This window comes from Pleurodeles waltl, chromosome 6 (assembly GCF_031143425.1).
Source record: "Pleurodeles waltl isolate 20211129_DDA chromosome 6, aPleWal1.hap1.20221129, whole genome shotgun sequence".
Classification (NCBI taxonomy): domain Eukaryota; kingdom Metazoa; phylum Chordata; class Amphibia; order Caudata; family Salamandridae; genus Pleurodeles; species Pleurodeles waltl.
The window spans coordinates 1,222,670,208-1,222,690,031 of NC_090445.1; the positions used below are offsets into that span (position 1 = coordinate 1,222,670,208).

At 48.3% G+C, this 19,824-nt stretch overlaps 1 protein-coding gene across 2 annotated transcripts in view; it reads left to right on the plus strand.

Annotated features, from left to right (window-relative positions):
* Positions 1–19,824, plus strand: part of ZSWIM8 (zinc finger SWIM-type containing 8) — a 2,332,791-nt gene that overhangs the window by 1,883,555 nt on the left and 429,412 nt on the right. Inside the window, exon 23 of one of the 2 annotated variants that reach the window (XM_069240531.1) lies at positions 2,803–2,976. In XM_069240531.1, the coding sequence (XP_069096632.1) occupies positions 2,803–2,976 (174 nt within the window). The remainder of the gene's footprint in view (positions 1–2,802; positions 2,977–19,824) is intronic. The other variant, XM_069240532.1, reaches the window with a different exon arrangement.

A 19,824-nucleotide genomic window follows, 5' to 3' on the forward strand; every position in this document is an offset into this window, starting at 1 on the left:
TCCTTTTTTGACTAGCTGTGACACTTTTGTTGAATACTTTTAGACGAGTTTTGGATGCGTCGAGGTATGTCTCGGAAGACTGGTTTTAAATCCTGCTACTCCTGTCTCTGAATTATGTCAGTGACGGATCTGCATCTCGTCTGCCTTTGGTATCTGGAGAGCAACCACGACCCGAAGTTTTGCTCTGAGTGTCAGGCCATGAACCCGAAGGCTTTGAGGAAGCAGTCCCTGAAGCTCATGGCGGCCCACCACTCAACTCCTCATCGCTCCCAGTCTCGTTCAAGAGGAAGGTCCTTACACAGTATTCCAAAGCAATTGCATAGTGATGGGGACCCATCCTAACTTTCTCCCTAAGTTAGCCTCAGCATTCCATGTCAATCAGACTATTACTTTAACTACTTTCAGAAACCCTCTTCTCCTGCAGAGAGATTGCTCCACATTCAAAATGATAGAAGTGTTTTGAAGGTTTATCTATATAGGACAAAATCTTTACGTAAAATCAAAACAACTCTTTGTCAGCTATGGTCCTCTATGGACAGGATATGCCACTTCCAAACAATCCTTATCTCGATGGATTGTCTACTGCATAATACCTTGTTAACAAAAAGCAACCAAAGCCCTGTCTGGTAAACCTAGGGCCTACGCCAACAGAGGGAAATGAGTTACTTCTGCTTTGCAGAGGGGCATCGCAGTTGCTGAGATTTGCAAGGCTGCAACTTGGGTATCAGCTCACACCTTTATGGGACACTGTTGTCTTGATTAGGACACTAAGGCTGATGCTCAAGTGGGGCAAGCATCTTGTTGGCCTAATTTTACTTCTCTCCTTTTTTTCCTCATCTTTCGTGGAGTTTTTGAGGGAGAAGCTTGCAAATCTTTTCAGTGATTTTGATGGGAGAACCCCTGAGTGAAAAGGAATGGTATCTTACCTGTAATCCTAATTCTCCCTCAGAGGAATCTCCCATAAAATCATAAGCAATCCTCTCTTCTCCCCAACAGAAGAGAATGATACAGTGACAGTTCTACTAATTTGCCTGTCAAAAAGAACTGTGTAAACTGCCACTTAAAGGGCATGAAGGGACACTGGAGGTCAGAAGGCCATTAAAGGCACAGTGTCCATTTTTATCTTGTTTCAGTCCTGCAGCCTATAAAGGCAACATTACTATGCATTATTTCTTAACTTACTTTAAAAAGAAGTAAAAAGCTTTTGTGAAGGATTTTTTTTCTTAAGTGAATTTACAAGGTATGACCCTTTTTTCCGTCTAAATTTTAAGGTAATTCAATAAACATTGGCAATATAAATTGTTTATTTAAGGCTGCAAAAATGTAATATGTTTATCACAAATGCTTCCTGGCCTTTCCGAAGTACAGTGAGGTAGATGTGACTGTGACTTTGAACGAACTGCTCTGGGATCCCCATAACGTGGCCAGGACTGTTCAGTGCTCATAATTTCAGTGGAGGTTCCCTTGATAGAAAACTAGGATTACAGGTAGGAAACCATTCCTTCAGGGCTTTCATTTAACAAATATGTGCCTTCTGCCAGTGGTGTTCAAGGTTTGCCGCAATCAAATCAATTGGGCCAGTACCCTTATAGCTAATGATTTGTTGAAGGAAAGCTCAGGACTGGACACATGTTGTTGGGCATTCTTGGAATGATCTGGTAACTCTGTGTGTAAGGTTAGCCTGGACTTGGTACACGTAGTTAAGAACAAACTTGCTGGGGCCGGTTATAAAAGCAAGACCCTGATATTTTCCTGCTAGACGTAGAGAAGAACATATTTTTTCTGGTATGAGGAGGATGAGATTTCTGTTTCCGACCAGGTTAGGTCAGGAATCCAAGTTGCTTCTGATAGTTTTCTGTTCAGCTGTCATTGGTGCCTACAGAAACTTAGTTTTATTTTCCTGCAGAATGCTACCAAGACATACTTTTCATTATTCACCTAATTGTTTTCCTCTGGCTTAGGTGCTCTGTCCAGACAGGCATTTTGATTCAGTTTTATCTGTGCTAACTGGCAATCCCTTTAAATCCTTAGTCACAAACGACTTAAAACCCGTGACTGTAAAAAGTTGTTTTTCTATTATGCACACCTCCGCCCAGAGGGTCAGTTAGAAGCAAGCTCATTCAAGGTTTAGGCAGCACAACATTTCCGAGCAAAGAGAAAGTGGTACCGTAAACAATGTCTTTTGCATCATCTTCTTTCAGCACTCTTGGATATTGAAAGTGGTGAGCTTTGTTACATGCCATTTAAAATATTTAGAAATTATATTCAAGACTCTGCAATTAACACATTATGAGCAGACTTGCACTTCAGATATTTAATGCAAATGAATCCGATTCAAATGCAATATCTTTTTCGATGAATGCAAAATGATGGATAGTTTCAAGGATCAAAAATGCTACTTTTTTCTTTATGCATTAAACGCCCACTGTATGGTATATCACAGAATGCATGTGTTTTTCCTAATAAGTCTTGAGTTAAATTATCATTTATGTGCTCAAAAACAGAGGTTATATTTTGGCTCTTCGAAATTTCGAAGGCAACTTATAGTACTTTGAGTTCCACGTATGTTTGTCTCCGGAATATTTCTTGAGGATGACCTTGTTATATCCCATTCTTTGTTTTCATTGGTCATTGTTGCTGGATGGGTAGTATCTAGGGTGTGAATGGGCATATTAATTAAACCTGTGCCTTCTGGGACAGTTTTAATCGGAGTTCTACCATATATTGACGTTTGCGTTTGATGAAGAGCTGAATTCGTTTGATTATGAATGAATGTTTGTGTTGTCTTTGTTTTCTTTTCAGTAGGGAGTGTTCATGCAGGAACGACATTCCCAGCAATTCAAGGTGCTACCTTGACACCTTTATCCACCCAGCCTGCTACCATAGTCACAGGGAGCTTCCCATCTGAAGATGAGCAGCATAGCCAGCCTGTGAGCCCTCAGGGACTGCACCATCTCCACTCTGCCTACCGAGTCGGTAAGGATGACCATTTGGAGCAAACAGATAGATTACAAGTGTCTGGACTGATAATGTTGCATTTTGTTGTTGCCATTTTGTTAAAAAATGTAAAAGTACAATTAATGCTTCATAGCAAAGTGGGAAAGCCTTGTCAGTGGCAAATGGTGAACTCCAGTCAAGTTGCATGTAACTTTAGGCACTCGTTATATTCATTGATTGAGAGCTGTTAAGTAAGTCTGACTTTCTCAAGAGGAATTTTATTAGACCTTCCTCACCCCAGCTCTGGAAAGGAAAGTGTGAAGTGTTTTATTAATCCAGGGTTCACAATGGTGGGTATTGTTCACATGCCTTTGTAACTGCTGTGTCATGAGGGGCAGCTCAAAAAGGACAACGCTGGTTTATGTGGCTGTAGTGCTGGTCAGTCTTGACATTCTGCTTTCTGGATATACTCTCTCCAAAGGGAGGACGTGGAAGCAGGGTCCAGACTGATTGCATATTGCTGGGTCCAAAATAAGTTGCATGGTGTACAAAATAACAATGGATTGGGATGTGGTGCTGAATAATTACCAGTGGCTGAGATTAATTCGGGTATTCCACCCATCATGTTTTGTATACCCTTTGATGAATATGCCATTTGATGGATCTTGCCTGTGTGGCCAGAAGCCTGATTTAGCGCTGGATCGCTTTGAGGAAAGCTTGACCATGGCTTTTTCCCTAGACCATTTTACTCTGCAAAACCGCACCCTCATCAACTTTGCCTCTTTCGAGTCTACTCCAGACGTTTGATGTAGTGGTAGCACCAAGATCCACCCCATTCAGAAAAGGCTGCTCTGTCCTTCTGGGGTCATGGTGAGGATCTAGCAGAAAAGCTACAGCCAACAGGGACAGCAATCTTCCCAGTTCCCCCAGCCCCTGCAGCATCAGCCTCTAAGCCACTTTTATTTATCCTTAGTGGCTCATGACCATGGTGTGGGAAGACAGAATCAAACATTTCCTACAACGGTGGCAAAGTATAACATCCAACATGTAGGTCCTTTAGATCATCCAACAGGGCTCTGCTCTGCCATTACTTTTTGACCTGCTACATCGTCTCCCCTCATCAGAGCTTGTTGCAAAGAAGCACCTGTCCACCTTGCTTCAAGAAGTGTAAGCTCTTGTGGCCAAAGAAGCCATGAAGAGGGTTTCGGCCCCTAAAATAGGGACTGTCTGGTACTCCTGCTATTGCCTTGTGCCAAAGGACCGTGGCCTTCATCCTATTTTAGATCTCAGCCCTCTGAACACATTTTTGAGGAAGGACAAACTCAAGATGATCACTTTAACTTAGATTCTGTCTGCCGTGGATCAAGGCGACTGGAAAGTGGCTTTGTACCTGCAGCACTCTTACATTTATGTCTGTCTGTCAGTACCACATATGCTATTTCTATTTCCAGGTAGGCCAGGAGCATTTTCATTTTGCTCTGCCCTACTTTGGACTCACCAGTGCCCCTTGGGTGGTCATGAAAGTAATGTCAGTGATTGCACAGCTTCACAGGTTGAGGGTTCCAGTTTTCCCCTACCTTGGTGACTGGATGTTGTAGGAGGGATTGCCACAGTCAGTTGTAGACCAATTCCAAGTGACGGTGATCCTCCTAACTTCTTTTGGGCTTACAATCAACATGCCAAATTCACACCTGACTCCTTTGCATGGACTCCCTTTCATCGGGCGATTCTAGATATGTTCTGGGCCTTCCCTCCTTCATGACTCATCTTGATGTTTCAGCCTCAGTGCTGAGTCTCAGTGACTGTGGACCTGAGACTTCTTGGACACCTGCATCCTGCTTGTCAACCATGCCAGGTGGCACATATGAGCTCTGCAATTTAAACTCAAATCTTAGTGCACCCAGCACCAGGGATAAGTGTTGTTATACTGCACCCAGGTGTTGGAAGAGGCTGCAAAAGACCAGCAGTGGAGTTTGCTCGACCACAGTTAGCCCGGTGGCAGACAGCTCTCTCTGCCCCACCCAGAGCTGACGTGGTGGCAAATGCCTCGCAGCTGGGTTGAGGAGGTCTTTTGGGAGAGATGATCAGAGTACTTAGGTGTCTGGTGGACCCCTGATTCCACATCAACCTGTTGGAGTTGCGGGCAACTTGCTTGGTGCTGAAACTTTTCCTGCCATGCAGGATGGTGTGGTGTGCTGGCTATGGTGCCAGTAAGCTCTTCACCTCTGGAGTTGGCTTAAGTGCCAGGACAGTTCCCTATTCGTGAACGAGCTGGTGTGATCCTTACCGCCAGGGCAGACAATCTCAGCTGTCAGCACCTGGCAGATTACTCACTGCAATTACATCCCAAGGTGGCACAGGGAATCTTACAGCAGGGTGGGCAATCCTGGCTAGATCTTTTCACTACCTTTGAGAACATGCAGTGCCCAATCCTTTGTGCCCTGGAGTTTCTAAGAAAGCTTTCTCTCTCGGAGACGCATTGCAGATGGAATGAAGCATGGGTCTCCTGTACGCCTTTCAGCTGTTGCCTTCCTGACCAGAGTTCTGAAGAAGATCAGGAATGACAGGGCCCAAGTCATTCTAGTGGCTCTGTATTGGGCAAAGAGATTGTGATATCTGGAATGTCTGACCTGGAGCATCTGTCCTCTGGTCAGGCTACCGTTTCAGGGAGGATCTCCTATCGCATCAGTAGGGCAGGGTATGCACCCCGGCCTCAATTTGGTTTTCCCTTTTCTTATTTGCACTCCTTTCAAACCAGTGTTCAGTTGTCCTCTGCATCCCCTGGTTCTGAAGTCTGTTTTCCTGGTCCTTGTAACTTCTGCCTGCCTTATGAGTGAGCTCCAAACCTTACACCACTTTTGTTTTTTCCCCAGATAAAATGGTGTTGAGGACCAGGGCGGTCACTTTCCCAACGCTTTTTGCTTTGCCTCGCCCCTTAAGTGAGGAAAGAATCTATAGGCTGGACCCCAAGAAATTTTTGAGCTTTTACCATAATCATATCAAAGACCATTGTGTGGATGATCAGCTTTTGCTGGAATCTCTGGGGCAAAAAAGGCAAGGTAGTGCAGAAAAGGGCTATGTCAAGGTGACTGGTCATCTGCATTAAGAGTTGCTACACATTGGCCAAGAAGCAGCCTCCTGAAGTAATGAGGGCCCATTAAACAAGGGCCAAGGCTGCTATCGCTGTGCTAACATATGGAGTGCCTGTTCTGGATATCTGTTAGGCCACAAAGTGGGATACAGTGCACACATTCATGAAGCATTACTGCTTTGACAATCAGGCCCAACGGAAGGGCATTTTGCTTCCTCGGTCCTGCAGGACTTTTTGATCTGGCCATTCCATAGACCCACCACATAGACCCATCACATAGACATACCACTTTGGGAGTTTCTTCTTTGATATCTATTCTACAGGTGGATAATCTGTGGTAAATATGAGATGAGAAAGATACTTACTTATGGTAATGCTCTTTCTGGTGAATACTGTATCTAACCACAGATTCCTCACACCCCTTCCTCCCCATTCTGTGGAATGGTCTCCTTTCCAAAAGCAAATTTCCCCTCACATTTTGCATAGACTTCTTTCACTACCTGTTAGAAATGGGGTCTCTGATTGGCAGTCAGTTTGCACTCTGTCCAAGCAGAATTCTGAATTTTTAAATTAAAAATAGTCTTACTCGATAGAAACACTTCAAACTGCAGTGGCAGGTCTGAGACATGTTTACAGGGCTACTCATATCGGTGGCACAATCAGTGCTGCAGGTCCACTAGTATCTCTTGATTTACAGGTGCTAGGCACCTCTGGTTTACTAGGGACTTACCAGTAAATCAAAGATGCCAATCATGGATAAACCAATCAGCAATACAATTTAGACAGAGAGCATATGAACTTTAGCACTGGTTAGCAGTGGTACAGTGCCCAAGTCCTAAAGCAAACACAAACTGTTCAGAAAAAATAGGAGGAAGGAGGCAACAGTTTGAAGATGTTCACGGCTGTGAACACAACTCTTCGGAGTTGAAATGCATTGGTGTTTGTTGGTGTGGATTAAATACTGTTATTCTTTTGGAGAAATTAAGTGCAGTGGTTTATTCTTTAGGATTTAAAATTTGAGAAGGATTGTTCTACCTCCTTCCACTAGCACCGGCAGTCTGAGTGCACAGTGTCTGATGTATGACCTTTTTGTTAAGGGTGGGGCAGAAGGACTCCCTTGGGGCCCAAAAAAAAGAAGCAATTTTTGCTGCAGTCCTGCTGGATTCACACGGAATGGTGTCAAAAGAAAATGCTGGTTGCCATTTAAAAGCAAAAGAAGGGAGAGAGGACATGAATAGGGCCCGTTTCCCCTCCACAAGCCCATTTTGGGCTGCTCTGCACCTCTCCCTGAGCCTTTGTAAGCCCAGGGGACCCCAGCTCTTTTTATAGAAACATTTGTGGGGAGGGGCGCATGAGTAGGGAACCCCACACAGTACAGTGGCACGGAGTGCATTGGTGCAGAGTGCAGTTGCGTAGAGTGGTGCAGGATAGAGTGGCATAGATGAGGGCAGAGTAGAGTATAGTGCTGTGGAGCGCAGTGAAATACAGTGCAGTGGCGTGCTGCAGAGTGCAGTGGCTTAGGGTGGACTGATGTAGAGTAGAGTGGCATATAGTGCATTGGCAAAGAATGCAGTAGTTCAGAGTAGGATGGCGTAGAGTTCAGTAGTTCAGTGACATGGGTACATAGTTGCAGCTCAGATTTTCGTACAGTGGATTGGTGTAGAGTGGCGCAAAATAGAGCAGCGTACAGTGAAGTGGCTAATAGAATGCAGTGGCATAGAGTGGGTTACAGTGGAGTGCAATGGAGAGGCTTGGAGTGGTGTAGAGTGTATTAGCGGACAGTGTTGCAGAATATAGTGGCATAGAGCGCAGCAGCATAGAATTCAGTGCTGTAGAATGCAGTGGCATAGATTACAGTGGTGTACAGTAGAGTGCAGTTGCGTAGAGTGCATTGGTACAGAGTAGAGTGGCATAGAGTGCAGTGGTGTAGAATACAGTGATGTAGAATGCAGCGGTGCAGAGTATAGTGCATAGAGTGCAGTGGCACTGAGTGGAGTTCTGCAGAGGGCAGTGTCGTAGAGTGCAGTATTGCAGAGGAGAGTGGCGTAGAGTTCAGTGGCAGATAGGTCAATGTTGCATAGTAGTGTTGTAGAAAACTGTATAGGGAATGTTCCTGTAACAACTAAGTATTTATTCTGGTTGTTTTCTGTACACTGAAAACGAAAATCATCCGAATGCCCTATTTTTAAGAAACAGGAGTTTTGGTTTTATTCCTGTACTTAATGCGCACATCCTGCCTCCCAGAGCCTTTATAGGCCCTGGGGACCATATCCCCCAGGGCCGGCTCACTTACTGTCCTCTGGGGAGCCCACCCTGGGGCAAAGTAGGTTCCTTGTTACGACTATCGCAGGCTGCAAAACATATATTTGCTCTTACCTAGGGGGAATTTTTTTTAACCTCCCGCCAGACGGGATCAAGTATGGAAGTCTGCTCCCAGCAAGGGGGGGGACTGGTTAACCTTGCTCCTGCTGACTGGTAGCATACTTCCATTCTGTTTCCCTGTGGGCAGGGAAACAGAACACATATTGCTCCTACCCAGAAGGAACAAGCAGAAAACAGCTGCTCCCTCTGGGTGGGAGCAGTGTCGGCTCCTGCAGTATGTGGGGAGGCAACTGGGGCCGCAGGGCCCTAGGGCTCACCCTACGGCCCCCATAATGGTGATCCACCAATAATTTAGACATCCCCGAGGGGATGGGGTCCCCTGGGGCCTTTTAAGGGTTGAGGATTTGGAGGCGTGTGGCCCCATCCCCTTTTTATTGGAATTTGGCTCTGGGGGTGGGGGCCCGGACCCAATTAAAGCTCAGGGGTGGGAGGATACTCACCCCTAAACCCTTGGAACCTGGCCTGGGGGGATCAGATACTAATGTTGCTCCCTCCGGGTGGTTGCAATATTTTCATCCGATTCCCTGCCCACATTTGAAGGAAGCACGGCTCTTTTAAGGAAGAGGTAGCACATTTTTTTTTTTAAGAGGCTGATTCGAGTACTTTACTTCGGAGATTGCGGTGGGATGCTGCCTTTCATAAAAAACCTCATCCAATCCGCCCATGCTGTGCAGTTGGACATCTCACCAGCATTTAGTGTATCATTATCGTAAAATTTTATGTGGTTATAACTCAGATAATCATAAAAGTGTAAAATTTAAAAACATGAAAATCTCTTAAAATGCATCGAACATAATTATCAATTAATACAGTACTGACAACAAACAATGTTTTTAAAAAGGAGCAGACAGGCCAACATACTTTATCATCAGTAAAGAATGGTAAAAACTGCAAAGCAGTTAAGCATCTAATATAGCCTTAGGGCCCGCTGTAGAGGGCTATACCAGCCATTAAAGGCCCACTTCCGAGCCTTTAACAAGGGTAGTGGGACATTAATTGCCGGTATAACCCAGCTACAAAGGGCTATAAAGCTATTAGAACATTCTGCCAATAGAGGGCAGAATGTTCTAATAAATAAAACAAAGTCTTGACGGAGCCCGAAGTGATTTAAATCCCCTCCTTGGGTCCTGTGAGGCTTTTTTTTATCACAGCTGTTGCTGTGAACAAGGAACATTGAATGTTGATGCTCAAGGCTTTTACCGGCCAGTAAAAGCCCAGAGCACTCCATTGTCTCCAATTGAGCTCCCAACATTCCACTGTTCTAATAAAGTTATCTGAATTTAACAGTGGGGATTAAAACATTTTAAAATACAAAATATAAAATTTACAGAAAAATATAAAGTGTATCAACCCTTCTTTTGTTAATGTTCTGTTTCATTTACATATAATTTGCTGGCTTTTGTAACAGAATCTTTAATTTCTATTAAGGACTCGGAGGTGAGGATTATTGTAAGGAAATGCCTCCTTGGCATGGTTACCCCCTGACATTTTGCCTTTGCTGATGCTAAGTTATGACTTGAAAGTGTGCTGGGACCTTGCTAACCAGGCCCCAGCACCAGTGTTCTTTCCCTAAACTGTACTTTTGTCTCCACAATTGGCACAACCCTGGCACTCAGGTAAGTCCCTTGTAACTGGTACCAAGGGCCCTGGTGCCAGGGAAGGTCTCTAAGGGCTGCAGCATGTCTTATGCCACCCTAGGGACCCCTCACTCAGCACATGCACACTGCTTCACAGCTTGTGTGTGCTGGTGGGGAGAAAATGACTAAGTCGACATGGCACTCCCCTCAGAGTGCCATGCCAACCTCACACTGCCTGTGGCATAGGTAAGTCACCCCTCTAGCAGGCCTTACAGCCCTAAGGCAGGGTGCACTATACCACAGGTGAGTGCATAGGTGCATGAGCACTATGCCCCTACAGTGTCTAAGCAAAACCTTAGACATTGTAAGTGCAGGGTAGCCATAAAGAGTATTTGGTCTGGGAGTTTGTCAAACACAAACTCCGCAGTACCATAATGGCTACACTGAAAACTGGGAAGTTTGGTATCAAACTTCTCAGCACAATAAATGCACACTGATGCCAGTGTGCAATTTATTGTAAAATACACCCAGAGGGCATCTTAGAGATGCCCCCTGAAAACCTACCCGACTTCCAGTGTAGGCTGACTAGTTTCTGCCAGCCTGCCACACACCAGACAGTTGCTGGCCACATGGGGAGAGTGCCTTTGTCACTCTGTGGCCAGGAACAAAGCCTGTACTTGGTGGAGGTGCTTCTCACATCCGCCTGCAGGAACTGTAACACCTGGCGGTGAGCCTCAAAGGCTCACCCCTTTTGTTACAGCGCCACAGGGCATCCCAGCTAGTGGAGATGCCCGCCCCTCCGGCCACTGCCCCCACTTTTGGCAGCAAGGCTGGAGGAGATCATTAGAAAAACAAGGAGGAGTCGCGCCCCAGTCCGGACAGCCCCTAAGGTGTCCTGAGCTGAGGTGACCCTTACTTTTAGAAATCCTCCATCTTGTGGATGGAGGATTCCCCCAATAGGATTAGGGATGTGCCACCCTCCCACAGGGAGGAGGCACAAAGAGGGTGTAGCCACCGTCAAGGACAGTAGTCATTGGCTACTGCCCTCCCAGACCTAAACACACCCCTGAATTCAGTATTTAGGGGCTCCCCAGAACCTAGGAAACTAGATTCCTTCAACCTTAACCAGAAGAAGGACTGCTGACCTGAGCCCTGCAGTGAAGACGGAGACAACAACTGCTTTGACCACAGCCCTACTGGCCTGTCTCCCAACTTCGAAGAAAACTGCAACAGCGATGCATCCAACAGGGACCAGCGACCTCTGAAGCCTCAGAGGACTGCCCTGCAACCAAGGACCAAGAACCTCCAGGGAACAGTGGCCCTGTTCAACAATCTGCAACTTTCTTGCAACAAAGAAACGACTTTGAAGACTTCACGTTTCCCGCCGGAAGCGTGAGACTTTCCACTCTGCACCCGACGCCCCCGGCTCGACCTGCGGAAAACCAACACTACAGGGAGGACTCCCCGGAGACTGCGAGCCCGTGAGTAGCCAGAGTCGACCCTCCTGAGCCCCCACAGCGACGCCTGCAGAGGAAATCCAGAGGCTCCCCCTGACCGCAACTGCCTGTAACAAGGGACCCGACGCCTGGAACCAACACTGCACCCGCAGCCCCCAGGACCTAAAGGAACCGAACTCCAGTGCAGGAGCGACCCTCTGCCTAGCCCAGGTGGTGGCTACCCCGAGGAGCCCCCCCTGTGCCTGCCTGCATCATTGAAGTGACCCCTGGGTCTCCCCATTACTTCCTATACAAAACCAGACACCTGTTTGCACTCTGCACCCGGCCGCCCCTGTGCCGCTGAGGGTGTACTTTCTGGGCCTGCTTGTGTCCCCCCCGGTGCCCTACAAAACCCCTCGGGTCTGCCCCCGAGGACACGGGTACTTACCTGCTGGCAGACTGGAACCGGGGCACCCCTGTTCTCCATTGAAGCCTATGTGTTTTGGGCACCTTTTTGACCTCTGCACCTGACCGGCCCTGAGCTGCTGGTGTGGTAACTTTGGGGTTGCCTTAAACCCCCAACGGTGGGCTACCTTGGACCCAACTTTGAACCCTGTAAGTGTTTTACTTACCTGTGAAATTAACCTCTACTTACCTCCCCCAGGAACTGTTGATTTTTGCAGTGTCCACTTTTAAAATAGCTTATTGCCATTTTTGCCAAGACTGTACATGATATTGTGATTATTCAAAGTTCCTAGAGTACCTAAGTGAAATACCTTTCATTTAAAGTATTACCTGTAAATCTTGAACCTGTGGTTCTTAAAATAAACTAAGAAAATATATTTTTCTATATAAAAACCTATTGGCCTGGAGTAAGTCTTTGAGTGTGTGTTCTCATTTATTGCCTGTGTGTGTACAACAGATGCTTAACACTACCCTCTGATAAGATTACTGCTCGACCACACTACCACAAAATAGAGCATTAGAATTATCTGCTTTTGCCACTATCTTACCTCTAAGGGGAACCCTTGGAGTGTGTGCACACTATTTCTTACTTTGAAATAGTACATACAGAGCCAACTTCCTACAATTATGCTTTCTTTTTCCGCTTTATTTTTACAGCTGCCTTTTCAAACATCCACATAAACTACCTTTCCCTTAGAACCAATGGAAAGGAAAGCAAATAACCAACTATCAGTGGGAACACAAGCAGTCCAATAATATTCTTCAGGTGGACCGATAGCTCTTAATTGTTCCATCTACCCATGCTTTCCATGAGAGGCATTGAGCTTCTTGTGGAAGAGTCAGGACTTTCCATCATTCCCTGTAATCCTCCATGCTATGAGATATAGTTGTCCTCTTAATATTATGTCATGTGGGTTCCCTTGGGGATCAAGTAGGAGATATGGAACTAAGGGAAGAAGGATTGGAGAATCCCAAGAAATTTCCATCAGAAATGAACACCAGACTTGCAACCTCCATTCAGTGTTATCACCATTAATTCCGCAAACTGTCTCCTTACCTGGGCTGAGAGTCTTGTGATCATTGAGCAAAGGGAAAATGCAAGAAAAATGTTGTTGCCAAAGCTTGTGGGTCTGGTCTGCAGCTGAAGAACCTCTCCGGTTGGTGATCCAGTATTGATGCAAACAGGTTTGCCGAGTAGGTACCCCATCTTCTTTCTATATCTTTGAAGATTGTCAGATTTGATTTCCACAGGCTCATGTCTTAAAGGTGTCTGGAGTTCCAGTATGGGACTTTGTTGGCCTTGCAGGGAAGGTGTTCTGCAATCACTGTGATGTTGCCATCCAGGCAAAAATGCCAGAAGTTCTTAGCCAGATCAAATAGGGCTTTTAATCGTGTTCGCCAAAGTTATTGAGATACCGCATGGCTGAGACATTGTCCATCTTCAAAAACTTGCAGCACTCTTCTCTTTCTTTGGTCTAGCAGCACAATGCAAAGAATCCTGCTAAAAGTTTGAGACAGTTTATATGTAATTGTTTTTTTCATCAGACCATTTTCCTCTTGTGGATAACTCACCGCAACAAGTACCCTAGCAACTTCTGCTGGCATCTGATTCTGTAACCATATCTTGGTGGGAGCGGATGATTGCTCTCAGGTTCCAAGCTTCCATGTGTGTGAGCCAACAACTCATCTCTTCTTTTGCATCTTCTGTCAGAGGAACATCCTTCAAGTCCGAGCGGCCCATCCAGCCTAAAGATCATAGAATGTCTGTCAAGAGGGGAATTCCTTTCATTTTGAAGTGGTTGGTAAATCAGCCACTTGTTGAATTCTCGCAGGTTGATAACCGGACGTTGCACCCCCCTTTTATCCACTAGGAAGAGGTTGCTTACCAAGCCCTTGAGGTGTGAAGTGGAAAGGGATGTAGCACTTTTGTTTAGCAATTCTCGCACTTCCTGACCTATCAGGCGAGAATCTTGTTCCGAAAAGAAGAGGGGTCAAGAGGGCTGTCTTTGTACAGTAGTCCTGTTAAATTCTATATGGAAGCCACATATCATCTGGAGGACCCAGGTGTCTGATGTGTGATGTTTCCAGTTGTTTGCAAATTGAGCCACTTACCCTCCCACATGTGATAGAGACTTCTAGTTGCAGATTCCTTAACTTAGAATTTTTCCCCAGGCGTCAGACTGGATCCGTAGATTTTTTCTTCAAGCAATACCCTTGCACGTTGGTAGGTGGCTACGGTCGACTCCGCAGACGTCGTGGTCGCCGTGATGACGTCGGGAGTAGTACATAGATGCCGCCCTCGCGCAGTGATGTCAGTTCTTTTCTTTCCGCGCCACGCGCTGATCCGAGAGAGAGCTACCCTCGTCTATTTTTTGGCCGAATTCAACTGTTTTGTCGATATTTTTTGGTGCAACCTTAGGTGCGCCGAGGATGTCCCCGAAGACCGGGTTCAAGCCGTGCGAGGACTGCCACTGCATGATGTCGGTGACGGACCCTCATTGTGTCTGCCTGTGGTGCCTCGAGTGCGACCACGACCCGAAGTCGTGCTCTGAGTGCTGGGCGATGCATCCGAAGGCTTTGAGGGAGCGGTGCCTAAAGCTGATAGCGGCCCGGCACTCGACTCCGCGTAGATCCCGATCTCGCTCGAGAGGAAGGTCTCGAGATCGGTCGCGGACCCACCACCACTCATCTTCTTCAAAATCTTCGGGTCAAGGTAAGAAGAAGAAGAAGGCGAAGAAGTCCCATCGCTCTCCGACTTCACCCCGTCGCTCGGTCGACGCGACGCGGGACGAGCATCCACGAACTAGGCCTCCGTCCTCGGAGCCTACGCCTGGGTCGACTCCCCACTTCCCCGAGTTTCCCGGAGCGAACGCCGCCCAACTCAAGGAGTTCTATGAGGCCGTGTGCCTCATCTTTGGGTGTGCCGACCCCGATACGGCGCCTTCAACCCCAAGGGGCTTGGCTGAGGGGCCTTCGGGTTCCACGCCAGCAGCTTCGGCCCCAGCCACCGAGGTCGCCTCTGGATCCGTGCGCGGATCCACACCGACGCCGGTTGCACAGTCGAGTCCTTCCCCGGCGCCGGGTCGTTTAGCGATGCTCCCGACGTCGGTAGTGCCCACTATCCACGTTGACCCAATTCTCATTCCAGACGACTCGGAGTCGGATCAGCGTCGACCGCCATCGGCTTCGGTGGGCCCCATTCGCCCGAGGTCTGATTCTGACCCATTTTCCTATGGGTACAAATACGGGGAGGAATTGGAGGGGTCTCTGGAGCCTTATGAATACCAGGAAGACCCTACTATGGACTGGGCACAGGACTTGGGCGAAGCCAGTGGTCTTGATACTTCTCCTGACTCTGGCATGCTGTCTCCTCCTACCGTGGCTACACCGGAGGGAGCTACCTATGGTATGGTGGTTAGTAGGGCGGCTGAGGTCCTTGGCCTTGAGCTACCTACTGTTGAAGTCAGGTCTAACCTCCTGACGGAGGTGCTTCAGCCTGGGGCTTCTACTTCTGAACCCCTTCTCCCATTTAATGAAGCCCTCACTGACGTCCTTTTGGGTACATGGTCCAAACCCAACACAGGGGCTCCTGTGAACAGGACGATCGCTCACCGCCATCGGCCTGCGACGAACGACCCGAAGTTCCTGTCCCAACATCCTACTCCTGAGAGTCTTGTTATCCAGGCGTCCTCTTCTTCTGGCGCGTTCCCTTCTGCACCCCCGGAAAGGGAATCCAAAAGGCTGGAACAATTTGATAAGAAGTTATTTTCTTCCTCCAGCCTCGTGCTGCGGTCCGTGAACACCACATGCCTTTTGGGCCGTTATTTCCACTCCCTGTGGAATAGGGTTGCGCAAGTCCTGCCTCAGTTACCGGAGGAGGCCTGTGCTATCGTCTCCCAAGCAGTCAAAGATGGGAGAGACGCGGCGAAGTTCACAATCCGTTGTGGGTTGGATAAAACCGACTCTCTGAGCAGATCGGTTGCTACGACAGTGGCCTTATGGCACCATGCTTGGTTACGTACTTCTGGTTTCTCGGGGGAAGTCCAACAGTCACTCATGCGCATGCCCTTTGATGGCACCCACCTCTTCGGAGACAAATCGGACTCGGCCTTGGAGAGGTTCAAGGAGTCCAGGGCTACGACTTGGTCCCTTGGCCTTTCTTCCGCCACACGCCCCCCACAGACTGCTTTTCATCCCTTTCGTGGCCACGGAAGGGGTGCCCTGTCGTGTCCTCAACCCAGCCACCAGGCCATGCACGCTGGACAGCCTATGCGTGGCCGGGGGCGCGGAATCCCACGTGGTCATGGGACAGGGAATCAGAGGTATGTCCAGTCCAACCCTGCCCCCGCAGCAGCCTCCAAACCTTCCTAGTCCGTCCCCTCACTGCCACCCAGTAGGTGGCAGAATCCGCCATCACCTGCCCCACTGGGCACATATCACCACGGACGGGTGGGTTTTGCAAATAATTTGGAACGGCTACTCCCTCCGTTTCGAATCCGCACCACCACACGTGCCACCATCTTTCCATCCCCTTTCGGAGGAGCATTTGGTGCTTCTCTGCCAGGAAGTTGCGGCTCTTTTGGCCAAGGGAGCTATAGAAAGGGTCCCTGTGCCAGAAGTAGGTTGTGGTTGTTATTCCCACTACTTTCTGATACCAAAGAAGGACAAAGGCTTGCGCCCTGTCCTAGATCTTCGGGACCTAAACTACTTCCTCAAGAAGGAGAAGTTCAAAATGCTCACCCTGGCTCAGGTTCTGTCTGCCTTAGACCCGGAAGACTGGATGGTAGCGTTGGATTTGCAGGATGCTTATTTCCATATCCCCATCCTGCTGCCCACAGACGTTACCTATGATTCGTGGTAGGTCACGAGCACTTTTAGTTTACTGTGCTCCCTTTCAGCCTTACCGGTGCCCCTTGGGTGTTCCCGAAAGTGATGGTGGTGGTTGCAGCTCATCTGTGCAGGTTAGGGGTCTCAGTCTTCCCCTACCTAGACGATTGGCTGTTGAAGGCACCTTCGCCCCAGACAGTGGTCTCACACTTCCAGACTACGGCGAACCTCCTACACCAGCTGGGGTTCACTATCAACTTGCCGAAGTCACACCTGACTCCCTCTCAGACGCTCCCTTTCATCGGGCAGTTCTGGACACAGTGTGGTTTTGGGCTTATCCTCCCCAAAAGCGAGTCCAAGACATTCAGGCTATGATTCCGATCTTTCAGCCTTGGTCTTGGGTTTCAGTGAGACAGACTCTGAGGCTGATGGGCCTCTTGGCCTCCTGCATCCTGCTAGTAACACATGCCAGGTGGCATATGCTGGCTCTGCAGTGGGACTTGAAGTTCCAGTGGGCGCAGCATCAGGGGAATCTCTCCGACATGGTCTAGATCTCAGAGGGGACTGCGAAAGACCGGCAGTGGTGGCTTTCGAATCCCAATTGGGTCAATGGCAGATCCCTCTCCCTTCCCCAACCAGATCTCTCCATAGTGACAGATGCGTCGCTTCTGGGTTGGGGCGGCCACATGGGAGAGGCGGAGATCAGAGTCCTCTGCTCTCCGGCGGAGTCGGGACTCCACATAAACATGCTGGAGCTCCGAGCGATCAGACTTGCGTTGAAAGCATTCCTTCCCTCTCTCAAAGGGAAAGTGGTGCAGGTGTTCACAGACAACACTACCGCCATGTGGTACTCCAACAAACAAGGCGGGGTAGGGTCTGGACCCAATGTCAGGAGGCACTACGCCTCTGGACATGGCTGGAACATCAGGGCGTTACCCTGATGGTTCAACATCTGGCGGGTTCTCTCAACGCCAGAGCAGACAAACTTAGCCGCCGATGCACTGTCGATCACGAATGGCGTCTCCATCCGGAGGTGGTGCAAGGTCTCTTTCTCAAGTGGGGAGAGCCTTGGTTAGATCTGTTCGCCTCTGCAGAGAACGCGCAATGTCAGCTATTTTGCGCGTTGGAGTTTCCAAGGCAGCACTCGCTCGGAGACGCTTTTCGTCTCAAGTGGAACTCTGGCCTCCTTTATGCCTTCCCGTCTATCCCTCTTCTGCCCAGAGTTCTCAAGAAGATCAAGAGCGACCGGGCCCAAATTATCTTGGTGGCTCCGGACTGGGCTGGAAGAGTGTGGTATCCAGAGCTCCTGAGCATGTCCATCGATCCTCCACTCAGACTGCCTCTTCGGGCAGATCTTCTGTCGCAGCAGCAGGGGACGGTCCTCCACCCGAACCTGTCCAACCTCCGCCTTCATGCGTGGAGATTGAGCGGCAACAGTTGATGGCATTTACCCTTCCACCCGAAGTCTGCAATGCTATCTTGGCAGCCAGGCGTCCCTCGACTAAAACTGTATACGCCTGTCATTGGAATAAATTTGTGGCATGGTGCACCAACAAATCTGTTGACCTCCTGTCTGCCCCTCTTTCAGAGGTTCTTCTATTCATTCTTTCTTTAGCCCGCAGGGCTGTGCATTGGGCACCCTTAAGGGGTATCTGTCTGCCATTTCTGCCTTTCTTAGGCTTCCTGTTCAGCCCTCACTTTTTAAATCTCCTCTTGTGAGGAGGTTCTTAAAGGGGCTCACCCACTTATTTCCTCCCACTCCCTTCATTGTGCCTCAGTGGGATCTTAATCTTGTGCTTACTTTCTTGATGTGTTCTCCCTTTGAGCCTATGCATAATTGTCCCTTACGGCTCCTCACATTCAAAACTGTCTTTCTTATCGCATCACCTCTGCTCGCAGGGTGAGTGAGCTTCAGGCCCTTTCTTCAAAGCCTCCGTACTTGTCCGTACACCCCGACAAAGTGGTGTTGCGCACTAGAGCTTCCTTCCTTCCTTCCTAAGGTGGTTACACCGTTTCATGTAGGCCAGTCCATCACTTTGCCGACCTTCTACGCACCTCCACATCCTTCCTATAAGGAGGAGAGACTCCACCGTCTGGACCCAAAAAAAGCATTGGCGTTCTATCTCAATCGTACTAAAGACTTCCGGGTGGACGATCAACTCTTTGTTGGCTATGTGGGTGCGAAGAAAGGGAAGGCGGTGCAGAAAAGTACCATCTCTCGATGGGTGCTTCTTTGCATCAAAATGTGCTACCCTTTGGCGAAAAAGCAACCTCCTGACGGCTTGCGGGCTCATTCTACCAGGGCCACTGCTGCATCCACCTCATTAGCATGCAGAGTTCCTGTCCTGGATATCTGTCAGGCAGCTACGTGGGCTTCTCTGCACACGTTTGCTAAGCATTACAGCCTGGACAGTCAGGTCCGTCGGGAAGGCTACTTTGGTTGTTCGGTCCTGCAGGACTTTCTAGTATGATCTTAGTTCGCAGCCCACCACCGAGGATGGCATTGCTTGGTATCTATTCTAAGGTAAGGAATCTGCAACTAGAAGTCTCTATCAGATGTACAAGTTACTTACCTTCGGTAACAAAATATCTGGTAGAGACTTATTCTAGTTTCAGATCTCTTACTGCCCACCCATCCTCCCCGCTTGCGAACTGATTTCTAGGGACAGGGATTCCCCCGTTTCAGGTCCTTAGCTCTGGCGCACCAATATCAGTGTTCTTATCGGCTCTGCGCTCTGGCGTGGAAAGTCGTTAAAAGAAACTGAGGTCACTGCGCGAGGTCATCACGGCGACCACGACGCCTGCGGAGTCGACCAACGCCACCTACCGACACGCAAGGGAATTGCTCGAAGAAAAAATCTTCGGATCCAGTCTGATGCCTGGGGGAAAATTCTAAGGTAAGGAATCTCCAACTAGAATATGTCTCTACCAGATATTTCGTTACCGAAGGTAAGTGACTTGTACTTTTAGATGGGAAGAATGGAGAACACTTACTGGAATCATTTCCATGTGAAAGTCCTCGAGATTCCCCTCTGCCTCCTCGCTGACAAAGTCCTCTGGAGGGTTAAAAGGCTCCAGACCTTGAGTGGTGTTCCCACTGTCCGCATCA